Source organism: Electrona antarctica (genome assembly GCF_951216825.1).
Source record: "Electrona antarctica genome assembly, chromosome: 16".
In the NCBI taxonomy this organism is placed as follows: domain Eukaryota; kingdom Metazoa; phylum Chordata; class Actinopteri; order Myctophiformes; family Myctophidae; genus Electrona; species Electrona antarctica.
Genome location: NC_136797.1, coordinates 34,172,536 through 34,193,378, shown reverse-complemented (window position 1 = coordinate 34,193,378; position 20,843 = coordinate 34,172,536). Strand labels below are relative to the sequence as shown.

The window sequence follows — 20,843 nt, the reverse complement described above, 5'->3', positions numbered from 1 at the left end:
ATAAAAAATTAACACTGCACAATAAAAACAGGTGCAATCTTGAAAAAAATACATTCATAATACAAAATACAAATGCATTTAAGACATTAAAAATACAGAAAAAATAAAAACACTAAACAAGACATCCCCTTAAGACAATAAGGCTATACCAGAATAAGGCTATACCAGAGCAGGCTTAGGTTTTTATGACCATTTGATTTTGTTAAATGTAATCTTACTAATCGAATTGCTGAACAGGAGTGCACACTCTTCTCACAAACTAAATTATTACCGGCAGCTGTCTGTGCTTAATTTAACAATACTTGTCATGCAAATGAGGTCAGCTTTATTTTGGCACTCACTCAGGCTTGACTTGACTTACACTCAAAACATGGCATCAGTGAGAAGAGAAAAAAAAAGATATTTCTTCACGCAAAGAAAAATCACCTAACCACATACAGTAATAACAATGTGGAAAGCTGAATGTGTCCCTGGCCTCTATTCTGACATGTTTTGTCAATTACTCCCAAAAGGTCAACATGAGAGCAAACATATCAAAGCACTTATGAATTAATATCTTGTGAAATAATGAATAGAACTGCAATGTCTTCAGATTCATTGACTTGCAATAAGTCATAAAAATACTATAATACATGCTCATTGTTCATGCATCTGATTATTAATTACGCTTACGCTTCTTTAATTGGCACAAATCATATTTATCTCTTTAAATTTAAACTAATGTATATTTGTGGAAACTACTGTACCACTCTCTTTTCTCATTTACTATTCTGTTTCTCTATTATTACAGTACCCTCTCTACGCGCACGCACGCACGCACTCACGCACACGCGCACACGCACACACACACACACACACACACACACACACCCTCTTCCTCATTTGCACCTCTTGTCTGACAATACCCTTCTATTCACCTAGAACACAGAACAGAACACAGTAAAATCCTGAGTCTTAATTTAGTTAGAAACCAAATGGACCCGTACTGGCTCTATAACTCAGAGAATGTACAAATGGAGCCAGGGTCCATGTGGTTAAAGTTAAAAGTTAAATGAACACTCTGGATATTTCAGAACAGCTCTCACTCCAGCTTACAGCCATCCATCTTTATCCTCCCACCATTACTTTTCAGCCTGGCCTGTTCAGTCTAAATCTAATTACAGCTGAATATGCCGCATAGCCACAGGCCTTATTATGCTGTAATGATGGTGCATAGATTGGCCCACCATCACAATGACAAGGACTGTAATGGTCTCATTGCCTCACCAACACAAACACCCTAGAAGCTGTATCTTTTCCATACCTTCTTTCCTAGCTCCCTGCTCAACTGGAATCAAAAGATCCCATTTATATTTTTATCGTCACTGACAAACAACCACCACTAGGGCAGGGGGGGTCACATGTGGCTCAATGCTTCAGGTTGATAGAGTATGTATGCCACGGCTCACGACACAAACCCTGCATATTGTAGCAGAGCTACACTGGCTGTTACACCCAACATCTCACACAGTGAATCACCCTATTGTATTTGTTAGTTTTATCATTCTTGAAGCGTTTTTAGAGGGTCATGCCAAACGGCAAGAAACGAACCCTCAAATACTCCTCAAATACTCAGATTGGCAAAGGGTCGAATAGAATATGTTTATCTTTGAACATACATAACTCGTACCCTATTTGATCTACAGTCAGGTCATTTGTTCCGCATGCCTCTCTTCACGAGGAACACATTTGCCTCAAGGACACATAAGCTCTGTATACTTCTCAAACTATTGACCAATCTATCTATAAATCAGTATAAAATGTCTCTGTACGTATGTACGTCTGAAATCCACGTAACTCGAGAACCGTTCGCACCACCGACTTCGAATTCGGCACACGCGCTCCACACCCCCAAAGGGAGTGCAGTGCCCGGTGTCGAGTCGGTGGGACCCACGGTTGTCTAGAGTAGAACCGCCACAAAAGGCCACTGCCTGGGCTCCATATATGGAGCTGGCCTGTTCTGACATAACACTCCATATTTGGGCATGCCTCGATCCTGTAGGTTTACACTCTATAACATTCGACGAATCAGACCCTTCCTCACCCAGGACTCCAGGAGTCAGCCCAGCTCCTTATCAGACATCAGTCATGTCAAAACTTGATTATTGTAACTCCTCCCTTACTGGCCTAGTGGCCTACCGGCATGCGCACTTAAGCCTCTCCAATTGATCCAAAATGCCGCAGCTCGCCTGGTTTTCAACCAGCCAAAATTCTCACATGTCACTCCCCTTCTCCACTCCCTCCATTGGCTCCCGGTCGCTGCCTGAGTACAAAACTCTGATGGTGGCATTCAAAGCAACCAAAGGTATGGCCCCGCCATATCTTGAAAGTCTGATCGCACCCTAGAAACCCTCCCGTGCACTCAGATCGGCCGACGCAGGGAAGCTGTAAGTACCTTCGCTAAAAACGCCCCAAACTCTTCTCCCTTCTGGCTCCGAAACTATGGAATGCACTTCCCATTGCATCAGAACTGCAGACTCACTCCCAATCTTCCACCTCAGTCTGAAAACCCACCTCTTCAGACTCCATCTTAGCCCATAGCACTTGCCGTAGTACTTGCCCTAGCCTCGACCTCCTGCAGGCGTATGCATAGGCTCAACTAATGTAACTTAAATAGCACTTTATGTAGACATACAGTAACACTCTATAGTGTATACACTTATAGTTTCATTATATAGATATTCCACTGTTCTTTTCCTTATGCATATGTATGATGATGACTATTTTTATGTATTTGATGTATTACCATGTTTTTTGTTCTTGCTTACTGTAAATCACTCTGGATTAAGAGCGTCTGCTAAATTGTAAATGCCTGACACAGAACTCCATATATAAGAATAAAGGGACACAGAGAGACAGATACAGAAATCTCCATATATGGGCATAAAAGGGACACAGATGGGTGACACGGGTACTCTGACACGGGTACAACGGGTAATGCATAGCCGGGTGGGGCATGGATCTCCAACTTCCATTGTTACCGACTCGGTGCTCTACAGTCAGGCACCGGTCTAGTATCTAAAATTCCAGTTCAAGACAAGTTGGTATGTCAGAAAATGAATATCCATGAGAAAATGAATATTGTACAGTATACAATATTCATTGTCTCATGGATATTCATTCAGGGCTTGGCTTTTTTTCAAAATGCTTTTAAATTGGCTTAAGGGAGGACGGGCGGACAGACCACATCCTCACGCTCATGTCACCATGACTCAGCCATAACCATAATAAGAAGTTCCCAATGCAGCTATGCCCAAATATGGAGTGTGTTTTCTAACCTCAACGTGTCATCAGTCGCAAACAAATCAGTCAGCTCCATATGACATCAGGGATCTCCATAATGGCATAAAAGGGACAAAGACTGACAGATATGGGCATATCAGTCGGGTCGGCAGTGTGACGTAGGTGTGAGGTCCGTGTGGTGCCCGAACCTCTAGTAATTACTTGCGCAAGCAGAGTGTGCAAGTACTGCGATTGTCTGGGAATGTCGGTGTTGTCCAGTTAATAGCAGTACTTCCGCGCTCTGCTTGCGCACAAGTAGGCCATGTATGGCCTACTTGTGTGCAGGGCGCAAGTTGGCACCTCGACAGAGTGCATTTCTAACACTGTAACACCACACAACTTTGTATGCTTGACAGCCATGCCTTCTTACAGTAGTAGAAGGACACGCCTCATGACAAATGGAGGAATATGAATCAGACTGAGCACATACTGTTGCTATGGTGTGTTGCACTCGCTGCTTGGCCCCCAGTACTGCTGCTTTCAGCCACATGAATCATTATACAATAATTAACACGTGCATGCACGCAAACCATCAAACACATGACCATACACATTCTCCATGTCTTTGTTGTCAAACCTGATCGAGCAGTCTTGATGCTGACCGGCTGGAAGCCGCCATTGAGCGCAGAGGAGTCCAGGATGTCCGAGTCGAAGTCACGGTGATTCTTCCGGTAGATGAAGAGCGCCACGACGACGGAGATCACCAAGCACATGATCACTGCAATCACCACACCCACGTACAGCGCCACGTCATCTGTGGTGGGCGCCACTGGAAGAGAACACAATGGAGTCTCATTGGATTTTGTATCATTATATTAAACCATTTGGACTTCAGGACGCATCTGTGTCACCTCATAGCTTTTAACAACTTTAACCATTATTTTAAACTTTAGCTGTTGAAAAATAGCAGATCAACAAGCTCATAGCGCGGCACTCAGCTTGTAGATCTGCAATTTCTGAAAAATTGTGAAAATGTGTGCAAATCTTTGAATATATATTCTTTCACAGCGGACGTTTTTAACTCAAATATTTGATTCTGGGGAGTCTCTGGAACAACATATTTTCAAATATAAACAGGGCTTTTAAATTTTCAATTGATGAGCCCTGTGATAGCCAATACCAGCAGGTTAATATCCTGCATCAAGATGCAGGTGGATATTAATAACCCCAGAGACATAGGCTACTACTGTGTAATTATTATCTCCTCCTAAGAGGTCTTTTAATTGTAATGCTTTCATTGCTGACTCTGGGAAATAGAGTGGGTGTTGATAAAAATGCGTCACGGTTGTTATGGAATGCAACACAAAAAAACATAATGATGTCAACAGTCATTACACATTAAAGCCTGTAGCTGTAGTTACTTAGATCAGTATCTGTGAGGCCAATGTTTACTGATGATGTTACACGATGATCTAATATCTCCGAGTTTAAATACAGAGGGCTTTAATGTCTCCCATGTGGCTGTTTGCATGCGTGCATGTGGGTATTAATGAATGAATGGATGGATGGATGGATGGATGGATGGATGGATGGATGGATGGATGGATGTTTAAATTTTCGTGTCAATGAGACCCATTTCTTATTAGACAAACAAAATGTTTTTTCTTTCACAACAATACACATACTGTATATACACATATGATATACAATACATTATAATAGCGTACAGTATGTGTGTCTTGTATATCAATATTGGTATTGACATTGAACCCGACAATAGTATTTAGCAACAAGATGCCTTCAAAGAAACGACCAACTAAATGGAATAGCGACAGTAATTCCACGCGGCTGCCAGTCTGATCAAATGTCTTTCAAATTTCTCTGTGATGCCGTTCACATACAGTATGTGCCCTTTGTTCTTAAGCCCCACTGATAAGATCTAGAAAAGCTTCCATTTCACATCATTTCTTTCATGACTTCCCCCCTCCTGGGGTCTTTCTGTCCAGCATCCAGCTGCAGAAGCCACCCTGATTGGTCTGCCTATAGCGTGGCGTGCGAATGATGGCTATGAGGAAAACGCAGGCTGAGACAGGCACTAGTCATTACAGCCCCAGACATTTAAATTGATGTCTAACTGCAACAGTCAGAGCTCTTTGTGCTGTTTGGTAAAGAACGTCCTTCACTGTCACCAAGTCTGACAAATTAAAAATGAACCCTTCTTTATAGGTGTCTAAATGCCAGAGGCAGAGAAGTGTCATGGTGCATTGCATCGCACCACTGAGTAAGTGTGCCTGTATGCAGTGCTCCACGCGTGCGCGCGCTTGCACGTTTCCATGTGGGCGTGCATGAGTGCGAGAAGTGTACTGTGTACTGTAGGCATGCATGTACTGTTAGAATTTTGATGAATTGAACATGGTGGACCCTCTTGTAAACAAGTGTAATGCTTAATTGGGTCGTCCACTCACAGTTAACAGTCTTTGTATTGAGTTTGTGCTTGAAATGTACTGTAATTCTGCAAACTGTTAATAAATTATTTCAATCAATCAATCAATCAAAAAAAACAATGCATGTACTGTGAGAACCAATTGCATGCATGTACAGTAAAGCTGACAATATCCAATCTACAAGCTCACAAGGTGTCGCACTGTGACGCCTTGTGAGCTTGTAGGTCAGCTATTTTGGGGCGCTGGATACCGTCGTATGACGGCATATACATTTAGGCAGGTGAGCTGTTGCATGGGAGTTCAATGTGCAAATGTGAACAAACAGTCCAGGAGCAAAGAATAATGATAACTAGTAGAGGGGCTATATAGTAATAATAACACTAAGAATGAAGTACATAAATACATGTTGTGCAGCTTCTTCATAAGGAAGCCAGCCGCCCCCTCTGCTTTAACAATTAACAGTGAGGAATTGGACAAGGGTACAGATACTGCACCAGCAGATGGCAGCATTCACCACAGACCCCAGTGACACCGGCGTTTGCATGGTGGTCAGCCTTTTACGCAAATTAGCCTCATGTCTCTCAGTGATGCAGATGGCACTCAATCTGTCTGCTGTGTTCCCGTGCACGAGTGAGAATAAAGGGAAGCAGGCGAGAGTGCTTGTATACCAAATTAAAGACATAAATCAAGGTGTGTCATTTCTGAACACGTTATTGTTGGTCTACCCGTATTTCAACCGTGCTGACGGGCTGTTAACTCTTTTTGGATATAAACTGATTCTCTAAATCTGATGAATTCATCTAATAACTCACAACATTAGACATTTAGTTGTTTTTAAACCTGTTTATTCTATTGTTGCAAAGTGTGACTGCCATTAAGGCATGCTTTGAAAACAGACTAGATTTAACCAATTAATCTGAGTTTTACAAAGGAACAACAACTTCAAATTCCCTTGAAAAGCACTCTGTGCTCTGTTAATGCTGACATCTTCATTGGCTAGAGTGCTTATTTGTGTTCCATTAAACATTAACATACTTACATGGGGTTTAAATAATCACAATATATACAGTACATGGGACTTAAAAAATCAAACGGCGATGGAAGATAAAGTGAGTGTGGGCATTATTAAGGTCTGATTTATATTTAGTCGTACAGTATCCGATGCCAAAAGTAGCAGATCTACAAGCTTACAACATGCTGTGATGCGACGTGTTGTGAGCTTGTAGATTTTTGCAAATTTTGTCATACGATGGATTATAAATTATTCATATTAAGACCTCACTTCTGTCATTCCCACTCAACCCCTCCCAAGGACAAGTGACCCTGTCCATGAGGTCTTAACATAGACATCATATTAAAAGAATATAATATTGTACGTTAGGCCTCTAATCCCCGCTGTAGTGCCGACATGGGTAGAGAACAAAGCAGGGAGCCGGCGTTGGACGTCTGAAAATGTAATTTAACTCTGCCTCCTCTGGCAGCCTCCCCTGCAGTTATTTAACATATAGATCCCTTCAGTCGAACAATCTCCCGTCCACGCCTTTGATGATAAAAGGCAGCAACCTGCTAAATGTGCGCATTAAAATGTATCGCTTAGATTAATACATGCCTTTGAACATGAGCGATCGTCGGAAAGGGGCATAGTACAAGAAATGGAAATGAAAGGGATTATTGAACACTCTATTCTCTGGGTTGGAGGCAGAGATTTATAGGAAGAATAGCAGCAAGGGGGAGAGAAATGCAGAGACAGAAAACAAATGTTGGTTAAAATGAAGAGAGAACAGAGGAGAGGTAACTCCTCTATTGGACTCATTCTCTGGGCCCTATAGATCCCTTTTCACAGCAAAATATATATACTATACTATATACTAATATACTATAACAACTAGGAGTAGTGAGCAGTCATTCTACGGTGCTCGGGGAGCAATTATGGGTTAAGAATCTTGCTCAGGAACACACATAAAGAGGGTTGAAATGGACACTTATTATGGGTCCATTTTTGCACTCAGATTGGAATTAACACTCAGGCTGAAGTTAGCGAGGAGCAACAGGGTAAATGGCAGTGCCAACTCTGCTTATGGGAATGCGTGTGTGCGTGCAAGCTTTCTGCATGTCGAAGCCAAGCCATGCAGGCTTCAACCAGGAAGCTGGCACGCACGCACGAACGTACGTACGCACGCACGTACGCACGCACAATGTCAGTGGTACTCAACGTGGAGTCTGGATACCAGCTACTGGATATGACTCATTGTTAGGAACCAAATAGACGCTTACACATACCATTTGGTTCCATGTGTAGGCTCTCTCTCTATTTTACAGTGTAGGCTACTGTAGATTGGGTTCCCAGAGATACATACAGTACTACTAATACATGTTCTTTAGAATTCACTTCCTATATATTATCTTGGCGTTTGGCTCTGCTGCAATATTCTCCCTGCCCGGCACAATTAAACACCATCATTAAACATAAAGAGCAGGGAGATAGATATACAATAACAATCCCCCATGGGGAACGGAAATAACAGAGCCCACCGGTGGTGCTGGGGTGGCGGTGGGAGCAAACGGTGCATAACAACAACCAGGAACCATATGCAGAGGAAGGCAGGAAGAATGTATGCAGTCTCGCTAACTAGGTGAGCTTAAATACCCCGCCCAATTGGTCAGCTGACTGACACATCAGCGTATGACGTGTGGGTCTTGCAAACACTGTATGCACCCACATAGAAATGCAGCATATTAACCCCTCGAATACATGAATGTCCCTTGAGTGTAGCATGAACCTGCTCGAGTATACCTCACTGAACTAACTTTGCAAGTATCATCTTGCTCGATATCTGGGGTGGGACGGGGTGGGGGGTCAGTGCTGTGAGATGTAACAGCATTTACACATGATGTGGAGTCCTCTGCTCTGCCAAACGCAGTAAAGGTAAAACATAAATAAAATAAAATGAAATAAAATGAAGCAAGACTGTAGACAGAAAATGTGAACGAAAGCAGAAATAACATAAAACAAAACAATAACTCACATGAATTTCCCAAATCACTCTTGTCTTTGGGCTCAGAGGACTTCTGATATAAGGAACCTTTTGGAAGGAGAGATGATGGGTGGGAGGAGAGGGGAGGATAGGAGAGAGATGGGGGGGCAAGAGACAGGGGAGAGTGATGATAAAGAAATCAAATTTAAAAGCCAACAGAAAAACAAAACTCAACAAATGAGACAGCAACAAAGTCATGAGTAGGAGTGATGACACAGGGAAGCGATCTCTCTTGATTGTGCGGTCGTATGGAGATGAATGAGACCTGCTAGAGACATGGAGGGTCTACAAGGAGGCAGGGTCTGTGATCCATCAGCCAGGCTTAGTGGTCCGGCAGCCACTGCTGTAGGAAGGATGCTGCCGACAGTCAATGGTGGAAGAACTGTATGTCTACCACAATGTAGGAATATTCTGTACATTTTACCTGAGTAAAATTACAAAAGTTTGTACCAAAAATGTATTAGGGCTTAATTGGTAAATGCATTTTTAGCATTAATTAACCTATTTAGGACTGAGGACGATTCTAAAAAAAACCCTTCATAAATCCTGACCTTCAAATATGTATTAAAAAATTACAAAAGTGGTATGTTGCTATATACTGTACAAGTATACATGGCAACAAGAACCCAAACATGGGTTCACGTCTTTAAGGGTAAAAACCCCAAAAGGGGTTCCCGTCCTAAATGGGTTAATACGTAATCTTATTCTGCAAAGTGACTATTAACCAAAAAGCTTTCAAATAATTGTAGTGGAGTTAAAACGTACAATATTTGCAACTGAGATGAAGTGGAGTAGAATTTCAAAGAATTAGAAATATAATATGTAAATGTTCAAGCAAAGTAAAAATACCTCAAATCTGTACATAAGTACAGTACATGAGTGAATGTACAGTACCTAATTACTTTCCACCACTGCTGGCAGGCCAGGGGAATGGAAGGATGGGCTGATAAAGTACAGTGTGAGTCAATAGCAGCGACCATCTTGCATCTGTCAAGAGCCACAAGAGATGTAGTGTGGTGGTGCAAGGGGTGACGGAATGATTAGGCTAGTTATGGGATATAGTGATGGAGGTGGAGATTGGTAGATGGACAGAAGATATAGTACAAGCAAGATTCCACTAAATATAGATCGTATTGCTGATGTGCAGAAATGCAGCACCAACATTTTGCTGCTTGAACCTGTATGTACAGTATGAGTGAGTGACATAATAAACCCTCTTGATTTCCTGATTCACACAAAAGACAAAAGCATACACTGCACAAGCTCAGAGATAATGAGGCCGTCCAGGGAGAATACATGACATGCAATAGCGCCAATCACGGTGGTACATCCAACACAAAATAGACAAACAATGAAGTCCTGATGGAGAGGCAAAGAACCAGGGGGAGACAAGTGGACTGACAGGGAAATCAATGGCTTGATAGATGGGGCTGGTGTATACATGTAATCAGGCAAGGGGAGGTGTATGTCAGGGTCAGGCTAACTGATGGCCTGTTTGGGCCCATCCTGTGGAGTTTATATTCATGCTGAGTGAGGTTATAGCTAGTATAGAAGCATGCTTTAGTGAGCAGGGCCTAAAGAAAACCAATGCTATAGACCTGTGGCGTTCAACCTTTTTAATTTCAAGGACACCCAGTTTGATATGCATTAGTCCACGCCATGGACCCCCATTTGATACAATTTGTCTCTCTGTGACTCAATCTAGGGCTGCACGATATGGACAAAATTTCATATCTCTGTATTTATGCCAAATATTGCGATATCAATACGACATACGATATTACGGTTAAAATGTCATATTCTATAGTTTAAGTGTTGCTACATTGAAATCAAAACATTATTAAAAAAAACTGAATAATAAGTCACACACACGTACACACCAACAGGAGCATGGAAGAGGGAGAAATAGAGTGGTGGTTTATTTTCCGAGGGGCACTGGCTAAAACAGAGGGATGTTGCTGGCTTTAGAAGTGGACGATAAATTGACAATATATCCATATATTGACGATACATCAATTTATTTTGCGATACTGATATTGCGCATGTTCATGCCTCGATAACGATACAATAACGATATATTGTGCAGCCTTACCCCAATCTATACTGTACTGAAACCTTCATTTAATTTTAAAAAGTGTTAAAAATGTTAACCAAATTTGTAAGGGTCCATTTGGTTCCTGACTATCAAATCATTATTTACTACTGGGGACTCTGGGGGTCCCCAAATAACATGTTGAGAACCATTGCTACAGACCAATTCATTACACATGACATCACAGAGCTGGGGAGGAAGGAAGGGGGTGTGGGGGTCAGAATACAGGAAGTCCTTGCGTGTGTGTTTAGTTGTTTATCAACAAACAGGTCTTTCCCTGAATATATCTGTTTTGTGTAAAGATCCCCATCCAACCATGTGGCAAGACGTTGCAGTCTGTTTAGATTGATTTCTTCCGGGAATACACAGTACCTGAATGAGTCATTTCTAATTGGCAGTACAATAAGCATGTTTGGCTGAAATCTGTGAGTTTATGCCAAGACCTGCTTGTTTACATATCGTGTTCTTCGACACTGACCAGAATAACTATACAGTAATAATCTACAAGCTCATGACTGTGAGCTTGTAGATCGCCTCCTATGTCCAGCTTTGAGGGTGTGTGTAGTAAATACAAACATTAAAGGCCATTGTCCCAACACAAATATTAAATGCCATCGACAATGCATGGCCAGCTTTGAGTGTTTGTGTAAACACAAGCATTGCGTAAACACAAACATTGAAGACGAAGGTGAGGACGCAAATTCTAATTGGCCGGAATGAGATGATGTATGTTGATGTATGATGATAAGAGCGCCCCTCACTTCACACGGGTGTGATTTATTTTAATAAATGGGGTGATCAGAGTCAGTTTTTTTCCGAATATTGTATACAATATGGTTAAAGTTAAACGGACTGTGATGCTATACTAACTAGTTTGGCTGGGGACCCCCTGGAACCCATTCAAGCATCGCTGAGGGTCCCCGGACCCCACTTTGAGAACCACTGCGCTAGGGTTCGTGTGGCTAAGTAAACCTGACACGCACTCCTGGTTTTCCACAACCCTGTGTGTTTGATAGAAACACAGGCTGTCTTTTTGCCCTTGCTGCAGTAAGCCCTGCCCTTGGCCGATCGATATGTCAGGAAAATGTCATCTTTGAGAGGCGCGTTACCAAAGCCTCGGAAAACAACATCAGAATCAGGTCAGAGAGGAGCACAAAAACACACGCCGAGTCAGGTCATCCTCCGGCGAACCGTGGAAACTCTAATCACAAGTGTTGGAACTTAAGGGGGCAGTTCCAACTCAACAGGCAGAGTGCAACCTCTCTACATCAATCTGGAGACGCTTAACTTAGTTAGACCCGACTCCAGAATGCTCTTCTGACCGTCTAAATGTGATAAACAAGCTACAAAAGCATATTACAGGCATAACTTGCTCCTTTTTGACCGTGGTCAGTTATTTATTTATTTATTCTTAACAGCAACGCAGAGATGGAAAATGCTGTCTCTGCCTCTTGACTCTGATCGGATCAAATTTCATTGGCAAATCTCTGCGATGGATTACAACCGTAATGTTTTAACCCATTGAGACCTGGAACGCATCCATGTCACGTTAGCGTTTAACCACATTAACCATTAACCCATTTTGGGGCGGGAACCCGTTTTGGTGTTTTAAACATTGTTATAATTTAGCTATTGAAAAATAGCAGATCTACAAGCTCATAGCGCGCCACCGAGTGGCGCGCTATGAACTTGTAGATCTGCTATTTTTGAAAAATCGTTAAAATGTGCCTCAAATCTTTCCGAAAATTGTCATGATTTAGAAAACTTTTTTTTTAAAATTTCGACGTCAGGCCTGAATGGGTTAAATAAATTCAAACAAAAGAAAATAAGATCAGCCTGGAACGGACTCCGCTGGCATGTGTTTGTCCAAGATCGCAGCCCTGCACTGTGGGAAGCAGATCGCTGGTCTGAGGTGAGTTCAGATTGCACACGTCTTCCATTCCCAATCATATTTGCCATAATGTGAGCTTTTAGATAATGGGCAGTTCTCCTAAATGCCAGTGGAAATGGTCATTAGCATTGACATAAGTGGCTTCACCCTTTTAGCTTCCAAAGAAATCAATCCCTGAAATGATCCTAAATCTATATCATTATGGCTTTATTTTCTTTGCAAACTGGCCATCAATCTAATGCTGCAGGGAGGAGTCGGAGAGGGGGTGGGGCAGTGGTTGGTGGGAGGGGTTAATGACCATTGTGTCGTGTATAGGGAAATAAAACAGATCCTTTATATCCTTTAGATTGCTCCCTGATGTTTCTATATTGAATATTAGAAACAGCACTTTGTCTATTTATCTTGCTACATCATTAGGACTGCAACTATTATTATTTTTGATTATGATAGATTAAATCAATTATTTTTGATTAACCGTTGCAAACCCCTATAAACCACATACATATAACATCAGCAAATACGTACATACATCAAACTAGGAATCTGCAGCTTAATTAATATGTTTATGCTAAGGACAGAGGCATACAGTTACACTTTCCCAAGGTCTTGTACTGTAAACAACCATTTCCATGTCACCAGAAGCCAATGGCATCTCGCATCAATACCAAACTGCAGGTAGCTATGTTTAGAGGCCCTCGGTGCAGATCAGTTGCACACATTAACGGCCATCTGCATCAGATTCATGTCATCTAGCGAGTGGGTCTGTGTGATATTAGTGTCACAGCCACCATCTGCAGCAGGTTACAGAGATGATGGAGGCGTCTGTGACAGTGTGTGGGCCTTCACAGTTCACAACTTCACACCCTTCAAGGCTATATTAGAGAGAGAAAATTCATTAAATAAGACACCACTTTTAACTCATCACCAGTCTCTCTCTCTCTCTCTCTCTCTCTCTCTCTCTCTCTCTCTCTCTCTCTCTCTCTCTCTCTCTCTCTCTCTCTCTCTCTCTCTCTCTCTCTCTCTCTCTCTCTCTCTCTCTCTCTCTCTCTCTCTCTCTCTCTCTCTCTCTCTCTCTCTCTCTCTCTCTCTCTCTCTCTCTCTCTCCTCTCTCCTCTCTCCTCCTCCCCCCCCCCCCCCCTCCTTTCTCCTGTTTGTTGGCAGAGAATGGGGTCAAACAATGTTTCAACAGAAGAAGCCAGCTATTGCAATAAGCACAAATAGATAAACTCTCTCTCTCTTCTGTTCACATTCTTCTTGTTGTTTTGAACACACACACATGCAAGCACGCACACGTACACACGCACACACACGCTGGCACGCACACACTGCCCACGCACCGGCAACACACATATGCACACATAGCCCAGTCATCAGTGTAACTGCAGCATGTTCCAATCTCTGTGAATATAGGAAGAGGCTGTGGGAGTGTTGGCTCAGCCAGAGCTGTGTGTGTTTTCTCACTTTTGTGGAAGAACAGGAGACAGCAAACAATTGTCCGCCTGCGGGAAATATCCAGCCACACCACACACTGGACCTTTTTGGTGGGTAGGTGGGGGGTAGTTAGCAGCACAACAATAAAGTCAACAGAGTACTTGCAATGAATGTACTACAAGCAAGTGCAACTGTGGAAGCCGTCGCACCACTTTCTAATAGTTTAGAGATCTTTTTTAACAAGCAAAGGAAGGCTGAGGTCCAATCCTCGCTTGCTTGTCTACATAATACAGCATGGCTGCCAGCTCAGGAAACACAGCATGGTGGTGGTGCCACTTTGCGGGCTCATTTTTCCATGCCATCGGACCTATGGAATTCTATGCTGTTCAAATCAGGGTAGCAATCACTCTTGGTAATTATGAGCCCCTATGTAAGTACATTATAATCACTTATCATTATTTTAAATATAGCTCCTGAATGCCTCGCCTGTCGCAAGGATAATTACTTATTATATGTGGCCAAGGTCCTTTCTTTTTTTTAAGCTTACGACTATATTTACACCATGGCTGCCACATGCACATCGATCAGCTCCTGCGTTTGCGTCACTCTTGGGTCCGGCAGCGTTCGTATATTATGATATTAATTATGCATGTGCGGAAAATAAAGTCAGAAACCCAGCATGGAAAACTGAGAGAAAGACAGAGAGAGAGAGAGAGATTTGAGCATGTCTTATTGTTTATGTATGAATGTGGTGAAACAGAATGAGTGAGACGGGAGTAGACCTATTATGGAACCCCAAAAACAAGATGGTGGTAAAGACCGACACTCATGGCCAGGTTAAACCCTATATACGTCACTGACCATGTGTCCCCCAGGGTTCTATACTGGTCCCCTACTGCAGGGGTTCTCAACCCGTGGGTCGCGACCCCTCGGGGGGGTCGCCAAATTATTTTAGGGGGTCCCCAAATTATTTAAAAAAAAAGAAAAAAGGGGTTTTTTTTTTAATTTTATTTTCACGATTTTTCAAAAATAGCAGACCTACAAGCTCGTAGCGCGCCACTCGGTGGCGCGCTATGAGCTTGTAGATCTGCTATTTTTCAATAGCTAAATTATAACAATGCTTAAAACACCAAAAGGGGTTCCCGCCCAAAATGGTTTAAGGTTATTGTAGCAGTCAATTTATATTGGGGGTCGGGAGGGGGCGGGGGTCCCGAGACATTGCCAAAGCATTTCCGGGGGTCCCCGGCCAAAAACGTTGAGAACCCCTGCCCTACTGTATGTTTTCCCCTTTACACAAAATGTCTTTGCTGAAAACAGCTAATTTACAAGCTCACAGTGAGTTGCGTTGTGAGTTTATAGATCTGCTATTTGCGCTGAATGTTCTCCTATCATGAAATGTGCCAGAATAGAGACTCTAGGGTTCAAATGGTCAAATATCTCAGGGGTGGGGGGGAAGTAGCGGAGGGTTGTAGCTGGATACTCACTCTGCATGCACAGCCCATCGGTGCAGTTCTTGGACTGGAGAACCATGCCCTCACAGTCCTTCCCCCCGTTTTTGGGTGTTGGGGCGCCGCATTCTCGCCTCCTCCAATGGGTGCACTCTGTCCCACATGTAGACCACTTACTCCACTCTGTCCATAGGCCATCAACTACCGCACACGGACGGGATGGGGTGAGGGTGGGGTGAGGGAGTCGGCAGATGGGGAGGTGCGGGTGTACACGAGCCGGTGTATGGATGTATGAACACCAGAGAGAGGGGTAATGGAGAGACAGATAAGGGTGGGGATAGAAGGGTGAAAACAAAATGCTGAATTTGCAGACACAGAGTCGTAGCCATGATCATATGTTTGTGTATTTTGTTTCCCTGCACCGCACCCTAAACTCTTGCTAATCCACTAATAAGCGTGTGTGTGACTGTGTGTGTGTGTGTGTGTGTGTTGCGAAATTCTGCGGTACCTGGACAGAGAGGGTTGCACGCCAGCTTCTGGATGCCTTGGCCATCGCAGATGGCTCCTCCGTTGAGGGGTGCTGGGTTGGTGCAGCTGCGTGTGCGTTTTTGAGAGCCGCGGCCGCAGCGGCTGTTGCACACAGACCACTCTGTCCATGTCGACCAGCCACCGTTCACTGGAACAGATGTACAGTAAGAATTAGAATGAGGCCCATATTATTCTAGCCCAGAATTCATGCTCCGAACACAGTTCACCAAATAATCATTCACGGTAGTCTGTACTGTATGTAGTGCTAACTGGAAACATATGAGTGTTTGTGCATTTGACCCCTGGAAGTTCTAGCCATCGGTTAGCGATGCCGCCGTGACAGTAGATGTTGTTCACACTGCTGAATTGTCCATTCAGTGAGTCCATCATAATGCCTTTCTTCCCTGTCTTCCTCCCCTCCTCCATCTCTGTCAGCGTCTAAGCCCGAGGCAGAGGGACACCAGGGTTTGTGGCTGAGAACAAGTCTGTGGCATTTCGAGATGGTAGAACTGGAGGCCCTTGGAGGCTCTGAATTTCAAATCTGACATGCTTGCGGAAGAAGTCCAAAGCACGGGACTCCAAGGAAAGACCAAAAAAAAAAAAAAACAGACTGTCTACTTTCTATCCTCCAGAGATCATATAGCTCTCTCTCCCTCTCCATCTCTTTTTGCCCCAGTCTGCACGCCTGTTCTGTTTGCATTCTTCTTGTTGGGAGTTTGGTTGGGAAGCAGTGTGCTGAAGGCAGCCTCTCTCTTCCTCACTATGTGTCACAGGCTAGCATTATCCTTCGGGCATCTCAGGCGTGCACGCACGCATGTGTGTGTGTGTGTGTAAACACGCGTGTATGCGTGCGCATCACCATTTTACAGTCTACCGCAATATCACAGATTACGGGAGGGAGGCGTGACACAGCCTAGGCAGAGAAAGTGGCTAGTGGTTCATTCTCTCAAGGATGAGCTGACATCAAAGCTGTTTTCCGATACTCAGTCCTCGTAGACTGCATTAGTGAGAGGAAAAGCCTAGCAGGGACAGAGACCTCAGTCCCTAAAAACCCCTAGAGTCCTTCTCTGTCTGATACAGTCTGTGGTACTACCCCCCCCCCCCCCCATCCGCATACTAACCCCCCATCCAACCACACATGCTGTCCTCACATTTCAATCTATTCTACACCAACTAAAATAGATACTAAATAAACAAAAGGGGCTCTAACAATACCATGCCCCCTTCCTAATCCTTCTAATCCACAATTGCGGAACTGGAGGGAGGGAGAGCGATTTAGGGAAGCTGCTTCGAAAAAGAGACAGGGACGTCATGGAGAAGATGGATTTGAGACCTCTGCGACAGTATCGATTCATGCAAGCCTCCACCTACGTTGGCTGCATTTGTGCATGTGCGCTAAGGATATTCAGTCATTTTATCCAATGTACTGTTTTTTTGTTTCTTTTTTGGGGAAGCCTTTTCTGCCTTTATTTGATAGTGTACAGTAGACTGACAGGAAATGGGAGAGAGAGGAGTGACACAATCGGGAGTCGAAACCGCAACGTCAAAAATGTGAGTGTGTTTGTGGGTGTGTGTGTGTGCATACATGTGTGTGCGTACATGCAGAAGTGTGTGTGTTTGCACGAACAATTGCATAGTTGCAGGATGGACGACATGCATTTCCGCCGGGAAAGTGTTTGAGTATAGGACCAACTTTAAGTTACAAATCCAATCCCACCTAATGTAGTATGAAAACTTTGTCACATATAATAAAAAGAAGGTAAACAAAGCCTCCTCTTGTTTCCTCTTTCATGTCTTCCCACTAGCCTCCAGTAAGTGTTGAAGTGTACCTTCACACCGGTGCTGTGCAATAACAATGAGAGCTGAAGGTTGGTGAGCCTGCGTGAAATCACAGCAGGGTTCTCTTTAAGCCATTGAGACCTGGAACGCATCCATGTCACGTTAGCGTTAGCGTTTTAAACATTATGTTATAATTTAGCTATTGAAAAATAGCAGATCTACAAGCTCATAGCGCGCCACCGAGTGGCGCGCTATGAACTTGTAGGTCTGCTATTTTTGAAAAATCGTTAAAATGTGCCTCAAATCTTTCCGAAAATTGTCATGATTTAGAAAACTATTTTTTTTTAATTTCGACGTCAGGCTTGAATGGGTTAAGTACCGCTTGAAGCTGAGCCACATCAGCACCTTACTTGCTCTTTAGCAGAAAAAGAAAATGAATATAGTTTGCACACCTTCAGGCAGGAACAAAATGGGAACATGTTACACACAGTGGGAGAGATGTGGGGATTTTTCTATGCAGTCCGATTTGTTTTGAGTCGAGCTGATACCTCAACGGATTCCAACATCTCTCCTCTCAACTGGAATTGACTTGACTGTTCCCTCCTGCATGTGACTGGGCTTCACACCAAAGCAAATAAAAATAAATGTACAAGATCCATACGTTACTGTGGGGGATGCGTTAAATCGGAGCTCTGGAGTGTGAGGGATTTGAACACTGGATTTCACTGACAGCGAGTGGGGTGTTTTCTAGTCTCTCAAGACAGAGACTTTCCACACTCTTCGAATGCTATAGAAAGTCTGCCCTGTAAAAGTTGAAAACAGGAAGCTGTCATCTGCTGTTCAGACCGTGAACCCATCAGGACATGGTGTGCACGAAAATATTATTTTAAAATCTTTAAAATACTGTATATTTTTAAAGATTTTTCTGCTAAGCAGCTAGCTATAGCTAGACTTCCATTTGGGTTTTTCAGTAGGACTTATATTTATGTAACTGCACAGGCAGAATGGAAGTTAGGGGGGAGGCGGGTTATCAGCTTTATTTTCTACTCATTTTCAGAGCTTCCGAAGTACAGAAGTATTCAGAATGAAGCGTTTGAATATTGTTAGAGCCAATACGTGTGTCTCGAGGGATTAGGTGTTTTCTGAACACATAGGTGTTTTCTGAGTGTTTTACCGTAAACGATAACTGTGGCTGTGGTGCTGCGTCTCTTGGCAACAATATTCTTGGCCACACAGGTGTAGTTGGCGGTGTCGGAGAGACGAGCCTGTTTGATGATAAGGTTGTGGTCAATGGTGATGTAGAAGTTTCTGTCCTCTGCTGGATCAATGATCTCTTCATTCTTCAGCCACTCCACCTACGGTTGTAGAGAGAGAGAGAGAAAAGACAACATACTTGAGATCAGCGAGTCAGTGAAAGAACTAACCAGATCTCCAAAGACAAACCGCAGACAACATACTGTGACAGCCACAGCCATGTATATGCATTTTTGTCAATACGATCGTCAATCAAACAAACAGACATGTTATGTCAGTTTTCGTGCAACATAAATCACAGCATAGTCACGTAAGCCTTATATATTCACCGTAGGCTACTTTGTCATACCACGAATAGTGTAAATAGACTACAAGCTCACAACACGCATCGTGGGGCAATTGTATTTAACTGTGCTTTTTTAACTGTTAATAAAGTATTCAATCAATCAAAATTGTGACATTGTAGATCCGCTATTTTTGAGAATTTGGCAGAAAAAGTATTTGGCAGCTAATGTGATAAATGTAGAAGATTTTGGAAAATCTTTGATCGTCTTTAAAACAATTCACCTAAAATAACATGCCCTAGTAAATAGCCATGCTACTGTAGGTTGGAAGTGGTTAAATCATATATTTATTTTTACACCCCAATATCAATCTGCGCCAGGACTACAACACAACTGTTTATGTCTCCAAGCTCCCGCTATAAAAAGTCAATAGCTATCATGTTCTTTTTATGTCCCTCCTAGAACAAAGTAACACTTTAATAGCAGCCTTGTCAGAAAGTGGAGAAAGGAAATTCTCCAGTTTGCAAAGCACTCTGACATTTTCTTCTGAGTTGTATTTCTCTAAATGATTCTGATATTAAACTCCTGGCAGTACGGGGGCCGTTAAGAGCCTTTATTTAGCTGTAAATCACCAAGAACCTTTTTTCACCTGTGGGAATGAAAAGGTTGGGCGTCTCAAACAAATAGAGTTCCACATGCTTCAAACTCTTTTAAAACCCTTCAGATACTTTGCATCGAGGTGTTTTCATCTCTGGTTTCCCCTTGAGAAACACCCTTGGCAGTGAAGAAACACAACACAGTCAGAGCAGCACAGAGCTAAAGCTAAACAGTTGAACTTCCTGTGCATTGTGCTATCTCTTGAGGAGCAGGGCCTGATGTCAGATAAACATCGGGGAGCAGAGCTGGGGAAGATAAGCAGGATGTTTTGCTGGCCATTGTAAAGGATCTCTCTCATCATGAGAGACCATCTTCACCTTAAAGAAGTGAAGCAACAGCCCTGCGCCAAGACAAAATATGTACGCGGCAGAACCCACAACTGAATTCAGATTTCAGGTACAACATACAGGTACAGAGATGAGCCCTGTGTTGGCCATCGTTATAAAACTAGCGTCAGGTTGGATCTTCTGATAGATTGCGATTTGCCACACGTCTTGAGGTGCAGGCCTCATTAGAATCAGTATCTGTAGTGTGTACATAGAAAAATCCTGTATTTAAAAATATGTTTTTTATGTAGATAAATGTAGTTAGATACATAAACAGATATCAAAGGTGTTATGTCTTTATTCGTTTAGATCCTTGCTCTGCTGTTGACAGGCTGGGAAGTAAATATTTCCATGTACAATTATCTCATGCTTAAACATCCCCGAACAACTCAATATAATGACACCCAGTTCTT

The 20,843-nt window shown here is 42.9% G+C and overlaps 1 protein-coding gene across 2 annotated transcripts in view; it reads right to left on the bottom strand.

Moving 5' to 3' along the window:
* Positions 1-20,843, bottom strand: part of unc5cb (unc-5 netrin receptor Cb) — a 194,898-nt gene that overhangs the window by 30,456 nt on the left and 143,599 nt on the right. For both annotated transcript variants that reach the window (XM_079524910.1, XM_079524909.1), the window contains 5 exons: positions 19,084-19,264; positions 16,111-16,278; positions 15,639-15,803; positions 8,732-8,788; positions 3,899-4,090 (listed from right to left, as the gene is read on the bottom strand). In XM_079524910.1, coding sequence (XP_079381036.1) covers positions 3,899-4,090; positions 8,732-8,788; positions 15,639-15,803; positions 16,111-16,278; positions 19,084-19,264 — 763 coding nt within the window. The remainder of the gene's footprint in view (positions 1-3,898; positions 4,091-8,731; positions 8,789-15,638; positions 15,804-16,110; positions 16,279-19,083; positions 19,265-20,843) is intronic.